The 8,861-nt window shown below is 40.3% G+C and overlaps 1 protein-coding gene across 2 annotated transcripts; it reads right to left on the bottom strand.

The window, feature by feature from the left end:
• Nucleotides 1–2,562: 2,562 nt before the first annotated feature.
• Nucleotides 2,563–8,152, bottom strand: LOC121614775 (cytochrome P450 7A1). 2 transcript variants are annotated; one of them, XM_041948838.1, is made up of 8 exons: nucleotides 8,013–8,152; nucleotides 5,794–7,403; nucleotides 5,452–5,661; nucleotides 5,107–5,301; nucleotides 4,805–5,004; nucleotides 3,857–3,987; nucleotides 3,479–3,657; nucleotides 2,563–3,369 (listed from the first exon to the last, which is right to left on the bottom strand). In XM_041948838.1, the coding sequence occupies exons 2-8, from the start codon at nucleotides 6,091–6,093 to the stop codon at nucleotides 3,067–3,069; spliced, it is 1,518 nt and encodes a 505-aa protein (XP_041804772.1). In that variant the 5' UTR covers nucleotides 6,094–7,403; nucleotides 8,013–8,152; the 3' UTR covers nucleotides 2,563–3,066. The 2 variants fall into 2 exon arrangements, with proteins under 2 accessions (XP_041804772.1, XP_041804773.1); XM_041948839.1 differs by lacking the exon at nucleotides 8,013–8,152 and having other exon boundaries at nucleotides 5,794–6,034; nucleotides 6,937–7,934.
• Between the last annotated feature and the right edge of the window lie 709 nt (nucleotides 8,153–8,861).

Raw genomic sequence — 8,861 nt, 5'->3', positions numbered from 1 at the left:
CGACACTACAGTAGTGGGTCTCATCTCAGATAACAACGAGACCCACTACAGAGAGGAGATACGCCAGCTCACCCAGTGGTGTTCAGCCAACAACCTGGTGCTGAACACAGGGAAGACCAAGGAGGTCATTGTGGACTTCAGGAGGCACAACAAAGGCTCTTCTTCCTCAGGAAACTGAAACGAGCTGGACTCTCCTCTCGGTTGCTCGTCAATTTCTACAGGGCCACAATTGAAAGCATCCTCTGCCTCAGTGTGACAGTGTGGTATGGCAGCTGCACGGCACAGGAGAGGAAACAACTGGCACGGGTGGTTAAAACTGCACAGGGCATCGTGGGCTGCCCCCTTCCTGACCTAGACTCTATATATGAAGGCCGGGTCAGGAAGAGGGCGAGATCCATCGCCACGGACCCCAGCCATCCGGGCCACAGACTGTTTGTACCGCTTCCATCAGGAAAGCGGTACAGGAACATCCACACCACCACTAACAGACTGAGGGACAGCTTCTTCCCCAGAGCTGTTAGAGCTATCACCCCCAGCAGCCCCTCACTGCAGTGAGAGACTGAGAGAACTGTGAACCACTGCACACCGCACTTTACACCTACACCTCCACCTCCACCTGCACCTTCTGTGTACTTAACTTTTAGGTCCACACATATACTTAACTAATTATATACATTTTAGTATATTGGCACATTTCATTTTCATTGGTATATTTTATTGTCCACTGGTATAATTTATTCTGTTGGTACATATCACTGTGTATTTTTTATTCTGTCAGTACATTTCACTGTGTATATTTTATTCTGCTTGTATATTTTATTCTGTTGGCACATTTCACTTCCATATTTTATTGTTTAGTATATTTTATTGCCTTAGTATATTTTCATTCTGTTATATTTTTAATTGCTTTACGAATATTTTTATTGCATGTTGGTTTATTTTATTTTATTGTAGTTATCTTAATTTTATTCTTTCTAGTCTTCTTATCTTTCTTACCATCTGTTCCTAACATGGGGGTTGCAATGAAAATTTCATTGACATGCGCAATGACAATAAAGACTCTTGAATCTCTTGAATCTTGAATCTTGCTGCAGCTGTCAGCCGCGAAGTGGGCTGCAATGCAATTCCTCCTTTTGTTTGTGCACCATCAATACCTATAAAAGTACTAACAGGCTCAGATTGTTATACTGTGTCTGACAACATTACGGAAAGGATCCCAACTGAGATACCTTTTTTGTTAGAGTAAGTTCTGTTATGTTTAACAAGAAACAGCAGCAATATCTCTCTCACCAAAGCCACTGAACAAAATTCACAGAAAGAGAAAGTCATTTTTATCATGGTGAAATCACTTCATTCAAACTCACCAAAGCGAGTCAAGACAGCATGTAAGTACATACTATATATAGGAACAGAGAGAGAGTGGGCGAATGTGTGCTGGAGTTCCTGGAAGAGAACGTTTTTTTGTTGTATTTGCACTGATAGAGATATCAGCACATGGTGCACAGACAAAAACATATTGATCAACATCTACTACAAGTCCCTTCCAACAGGTAAATGTGCAGAAGCAAATAACACTCCACTAGTCCTTTCATGGGAACTTTCAGTTTTTCATTCTGTGCACACTGTCCTGTCTCTCTGGATTTTGGCTTCGTTGCTGCTTTGTTACTGCTTGAGCAATGCAGTATACAGATGTATTCTGTGCTCTTTGAACAACAAACAGAGTAAACTCCAAGGCTGATGGAAGCTCTATCGTTTACTACAGATCAAAGTCAGTAAATTACTACAGTATTGCATTGACTGATTAAAAAAAGTTTGATTATACTATGTCAGCAGTTTCATCTCACAGAATAAATGAGCTAATGTGAAATGACAATAGTGGTAGAGCAGGATGGATGAGCTATTGTGTTCATGCAGAATTTTCTGCCTTCTATATCATAAATAGAAATCATGTTTCACTGCAGGATGTTGGCTGTGATGGTCGATGCCAGCATTTAGCACAAATTAAAGGCATAGTATTAATAAGTGCAGAAATGTGAACTTCCAGAAGCTGTAGAGCTTAAAGGAACGTACTACTGTTTTACATTTTTAGCCTTTTCATTACAAGTAATAAATAAAAAAAAAACTAGTTACAGCAGGGACTGGCATTGTGGGGGGTAGAAGAAAACATTAGGAGAACAAGCATTAGTTTATTCATTTATTAATCTGTAGTGAAGACATAAAAGCAGATAGTAAAACTGTGTTGAGAGATGCAAACTAGGCTGCTATCATGCTATTTTATGCCTGGCTGGATACATTGTGTCAATCAATATAAACTACTTTATGATGCTAAGTTCAAGCAAAAACACTTGTTTGTTGCCAGATTAAGATCACTTTAATACATTTTTAATTTATAGATGTACATTTTTGAAGACCATTCCATTTTAAATTGAAATTAAAATCGTCTTTCAAAGACTGAGGACATCAGTGTCAGCTAGCATTGAGGACGTTTGCTTTTTTTAATATGGATTTTAGCTACACGAGGGGAGTTTATGTTCCACGATGAAAAAAAAATGCCTGGCAGCATAGAGGAGGCTTTGAAGCAGCATTTAATTTATTGTAAAAATCTAGACATCAATGGGTAACAAATCACAGAATTTAAAATAAAAATAAGTACAAAAAAATGTGATCAAAAGCAGTAGGCAGTAATGTAACTTTACAAGATTTTTCGCAAATGGTGCAAACATGCAAAAACATGCTCAGTAATGTGAATTTATATGGTTTACGTTTGTTATTTTCACAGGAACTGAAGATGCTGCCTAGCACTTTTACTCTGAGATGGTGGATGTCTGCTATCCCTGGTTGACAGGAAGTGTTTGGTTAAACATTACGAGCTACCTGAAGGTTCTGTTCAGGTTTGTAAGGGCTCCACCTGCATGTGCAGGAGACATGTTCTTCATCAGCAAATTAAAGCTACAAAAAATATAATTCAGTCTATTTATATATATACAGCAAAGTATCTTCATTAACACTGTTCAATATACACTATGTACAATATGTAATTCAATCCCTCTGCTTGACAGACAGAGCCTAGTGGTACGATTTGAGTTTGTACCTGAAGTCCACATCATAGGTAGGCTGGAGGATTCCCAGACCAGCACGGGACTGGTCAAGAGGTGGGACTTTGATAGCGGGCTCCAATAGTTCCATGTCAAAGTAGGACAGCACCAGGGTCAGAAACTGCTTGATCTCGTACACAGCAAAAAATCTGCCTGGGCATTTAGTGACCCCAGAACCAAAGGGCATGTAGAAGTAACGTAGCCGCCGGCCGCTGCGGTAGAAAGCAGTTTTCTCCTGGCCCTTCTCGTCCAGGAAGCGGTCAAACTTGTACTCCTGCAGGGTAAAGAAGAGCGAGGGATAGAGAGGAAGAGTTTTCAAGAGGCCAAAACAAATTAGAATGATTTCCTGAAGAGGATTCAAGATGATTACGTAGGCGTCTCACATTGGGATCCTCATAGATTTCTGGATCGTAGTGCAACATGGGCGGATATAGGGCAATGACATCATCTTTTCTTATGCGGTAAGCTTCTTGGTTGTCGAGGTGAAGCAGGAAGTCCTCCTTGGCAATACGCACGTTCATGGAGGCACTGGAAAGACGCATGGCTTCTTTCATGATGCTGTCTATACACAGAAAATAGAAAGAAAGGCACAAAGAAAAAGGGTTCATGACATTTCTGTACTGCATTTAAAAGGACAAAGCATGCCCAAAATCTGTACACAGGCCACAGTGGTTTGTTGTATGCTATGATGCCAATACCAAATCAAATATTTATTACAATATTAGTTGTTGTACAAGTAGCTTTTTTCCTATTGATATTACCTAGAATGGGCATGTTGTCCAGCTGCTCCCTGCTGAGGCTCAGTGTGGGGTTGCTGGGGTCAACTGTCAGACCTGCTTCCTCCAGAACTTTCTGCACTTCCTCACGAGCTGCTTTCATAGCATCTGGACTCCTGAGAACAGATACAGGAAACTGTTATTAACATGTCACTGTTAGGGATGCAGTATTGTTCACTGATATCTGAAAACTTGGGCTGGCCACAGGAGTTACTGTTAGTTACATGGGCTGTAGTTTCACAAACATTGGCCTATTGTGTGCTACACTGGTTTGCTGAGTTAGAGCACCAGTTACACTGGTCTAATGTGGATTTGATATTGAAATGCATTTATATATAGATTCATTTACCCAACTAATTTTAAGTCAGTAACATTAGCCACCATAACCCCAGACTCTCTGTCAACACGGTAATGTGTTTTTGGGGTAATAATTAATCACACCTGAGAATTCATGACAAGAGGAAGTCAGCTCAGTTTCTCAATTTGTGATTTGCTAACAATGGTTCAGAGCCGTTGTTAGCAACAAACAAAATGAAACAAAATAATGTGTCTGTTATTGTTAAGATCTCACACAAAGTACTCAACTTTTTCAGTGAACTAACTTGAGTATCTTAAAGCTATAATTTGAACAATTTTTAAATGATTCATGCTAAAGGAAGCTAGACAGCTGATAAACTTGAACTGGCACCTGACTATAGGTTAGATCTACATAAGCCAAAATCAAAGTTTGATGCATGAGATTAGCCCCTGATTAATTTGCAGTCAAGCATAGCACAAATGAACCAGAAATATACAGATTAACAAAATCTGTTTGGATACAACAGAATTCTGAACCACTACTGCCTGGTGAGTTGAGCCATCAGTTCTGTTCTGTTTCCTGAGAGCCCGCACAGTAATGACTGACAGTAGTGAAAGAGAGAACTATCAGCATACCTGATCATATAAAAGAGACTCCAAAAGGTAGCAGGTAGGGTGTTGGCCTGTGAAGCCCAAAGCAGGGCGACATGGGTCCTGGCCTTGCTGATGTCATCAAAGGTAGATAAGGAATCATTCAGGATAATCCTCATAGAGATCAGATCAGAAACGTTCTCCCTCTTGGACAACTTTTCAGCATGCATGGTCTTTGCTAGGTTCTAGATATTTGAAAAGAAGTACAAAAGGCATTCATATACACATTTCTCTTGTGTTTATTTGGCCATTTCCTCCACTGAGAGTTGTAGGAAAAGTACACTAACCTCTCTGGCACTGTAGGCACTCTTGAAGACATGGATGGGCAGGCCAGCCACCAATGCTGGGAAGATCTTGTCAAACTCTTTGAAGTTCTCCAAAGCATTGAGCACCAAGGCTTTCTGAGCTGCCTGCCGAGCCTGGCACTTATCTTCACCAAGCTCTTTACCAAACAGAGTGAGGTAGCCAGATGCAAACATCACCTGGAGGACAGCATGACAGAAGGACACCTGTTAGGACTGTTGGGAACACTGGAACATTTCTCAGCATACAGTGTCCTTGTCCTTGAACTTGATTTGTATGGAGTTGCTGCCATGACGTTCAGTCTAAAAAAAAAAAGTCCAATTACTGACCTTGTAGCAGAAAGCAAAGATGCCATCCACCTCCCAGTGGTCCTTGCTGGGGCTGAGTGTGTCTGACCTCAGCATAACATCCTGGAGGTGGCCCATCATGGTCTCTATCAGGGAGGACAGAGCCTCACCCTGCAGTGTTTTCAGAAAGGTTTGATGGAGGTTCTCTGTGGTGTGGCCATGGCGAGGGTCAAAGCTGTCATGGCCAAATGCCTGGTGAGGGATGGAAGAAGAGGTTTAGGACATTGAAGGCATTGAAAAACATGAAAAAGTCATCTATGGAAGAAGAAAAATATGCTGACAGAACATTATATGATAATAAAAGATGAAATCACTTAAATCAACCTTGACTGACGTAGCAAAGTGGAACTTCCTCCAGTCCAGGTGTCTCCCCTGTCTGATGACTGAATGGTAAGAGAAGGGGTCACACAGGAAATGGATGTACTGGCCTGCAATCTTGCACGTGAAAATGTGGCCATATTTCTTCTGGCGGCTTCGGAGGTACTGGAGAGGGTTGGCCCCGAACTGCAGAGCACAACCCAAATAGGGGATGAAGCCATTCTCAATTGCAGGCTCACCAGGTTGCCTATGGGCATCGACAAAAAAAACAAAACAAATGACCACTGATGAGGACTTAATGCTCATTTTGTTACTTACTATTGCTGATTGTTATTCAGCTAAGAGATCCAACCTATGACCTGCTCATGAAATGTTTGCTTGTCTCTATCCATGGAAAACATGTATCTCAAACCTCAGTTTTCATGAAAGCTTCATGACGGTCAGTGTTTTGTTTTATTATTCTATTCAGGTCATCTGAAAACCTACAGCATGGTAAATTAATTAATTAATTAATTAAAAAGATAGGATTGGAGCACCCTAGTGTTTGTAGGTTTGTTTCTATTTGTTTGGGCACTTTTTGTCTGCTCGAGGTTTCTGCCTCCTAAAAGGAAGTTTTTCCTCGCCACTGTCACCAAGTGCTTGCTCATGAGGGAATTGTTGTGTCTCTGTAGATAAAGAGTTAAGTCTGTACCTGCTCTATATGTAAAGTGTCCTGAGATAACTTTGGCTGTGATTTAGCGCGATATAAAAAAAATTGGATTGAATTGAATTGAATTAACCCCTTGGCATAGTCAACTACATGGTGAATACATAAGGTAAGGCTTGACAACAGCAGCTAAGTAGTGACAGCACACTTGGGACAATGTTTGCGAATCAACAGCATTCCAAAGAAATTCAGTCACCTTTACAAAAGCTTTTGTTTGGTTAGCACATACTGAATGCATACTTAGGTAAAGTGGTGTGGTTACATTATTGGCCACATGAATCATGCAGTGTTGTTGCTTGCCTGTAAAAAACACACTATGTTTGTTTTTGTCTGTGTGCACTAAAAATCAGTGTAGATCTGGAAATTACTATTAATGTTTGATGTTCTAGACACACTATGGAAGTAAAATACAAGAGCATTAAGTTTTTAAAAAAATGCATTACCTGCGTCGTATCCCCACAGCAAGCCATAGAAGGCAGCAAAGTCCCACCACGACTGCCCAGATTAGAGCAATGCTTATTATCATGGTGATGATGTTGATGATGAGAGGAAGATCCAACACAGCAGGAGGCTTACTAACTGCTACTAATGCTCCACACAGATCACACTGACAGGAACTGTGATCAATATGTGACTATTGCCTGCTTAATTAAAAGTCAATAGTCACAGAGAGAAGAATCTGTGTGAGAGATGTTTTCCAAAAGTTGTCCAACCCAGAGGCAATAAATGCAAAGTGACACCTGTCACTGCAAATTATGTAAGCGTCCTGTGCGTGTCAGTGAGCACTGTCAGTTCAAACTAGTGTGATGACAGGCAGCATATGGCAGGTTTTTATACCTTCTTTGTCCCTTAGGGTGGACCCAGGGGCGGATTCAAGGGAATGGTATGATGTCATCACTGGAGTCAGCCTCTGCACAGGTCACACACAAACAGTTTTTATTATTTGTTGTGCAACAAAATGAGCATTTTTACCCTAAGTGCAATCATTTTCTTTGAGATAACCCTGCATATATTTCTGGATAAAGGAAGGGAAGGATGATTCTTTTCAGCATTTGTTATCGAAAAAGAATTTCTAATGTTCTGGTTGTGATTAATCTTCAAAACCTGCAGATGGGATTGACCTTTTTTTTTAAATTATTTCTCAATGGAAATGTGTTTACATTTGCATGAACATGATATTCCAGGTTTCATATTAAGATCATTTTAATTATGTTGTGAATTTCATTTGTAACAGTAAAGAAACGCTGGTGTAGTTAAATGATCTAGCCTGTTATCTCAATGGGATTTCTCGAAACAGGATTCCATGCATGGAGTGTGTGTGCATGAGTGTGCGTGTGATGGCCTTGACTGGAGTCCATGGACATTGTTACCTGAAGGACTGTGCTATGATAGTGCATCTGGGTTGGTAAATAGATTCAAGGTCCCTGCTGTACTCCTGTTGTGTGTGTGTGTGTGTGTGTGTGTGTGTGTGTGTGTGTGTGTGTGTGTGTGTGCAGGTGAGAATGGGATTAAACATTACGATTGTGTTACAGGTCCCAGGCTCGGTGACCACGATAACAAAAGATGTGAGACCAATCTGGAAAATAAGGGAAGACTCTGAGCACAAACGACAGGAGTACTCGTTTCTTTCTCCAAACTGCGTCTATTAAACCACTTGAACACATATACAGTTTACATTCAGTGCATCTGTTGTCTCAAAATCATTACAATTATCTATTAACTAAAGTGCAATCTCTATGCATCAGTCACTGTTCAAAATCACTTCCAACTAAATGCATATAATATTCAATTAATTCCAAACAGAATTAATTTCATACAAACTGTACTTGTAATACTGTCTTATCTGATATAATTTATTATACTGACTAAGGATTGCTCAACTCAGTTGCTTTGAAGTGCATTTCACACACTCAGCTTTGGACATAGCACTTTGAAATACATATTTAAATTTAACTGTCTTAACACAATGCATCAAATAACAAATAAAATAACATTTTCATTTCAACATTCGCTTAACCAGATACTAAATTCATGGACCAGGAGCTTAGAAAATTCATGGGTCAATATACAGAAAACGTATTCACTTTGTTTACAATGGTGCAGCGTGAGTTGGGAAAACTCGTCACAACTCGCGCGAACCAACACGAGAATACGCACGCACCGCGGCTTTACTTTACCGTCACTATCGCGAACTAATTACCCGCTACAGCTGATGTTGTAAAGTTACTCGAATCACCAAAACGTAATTTGTCCGCTATTATCAAAGTGATATCAATCTTTAGGCTGTTATATGTGGTGTTTTTCAACTTAATACTGACCTGGAAAATAAGGGAAGACTCTGAGCACAAACGACAGGAGTACTCGTTTC

The sequence above is a fragment of the Chelmon rostratus genome, chromosome 12 (assembly GCF_017976325.1).
Source record: "Chelmon rostratus isolate fCheRos1 chromosome 12, fCheRos1.pri, whole genome shotgun sequence".
NCBI lineage: Eukaryota > Metazoa > Chordata > Actinopteri > Chaetodontiformes > Chaetodontidae > Chelmon > Chelmon rostratus.
The sequence above is the reverse complement of the archived record's forward strand: the minus strand, read 5'-3'. Positions and strand labels throughout refer to the sequence as shown.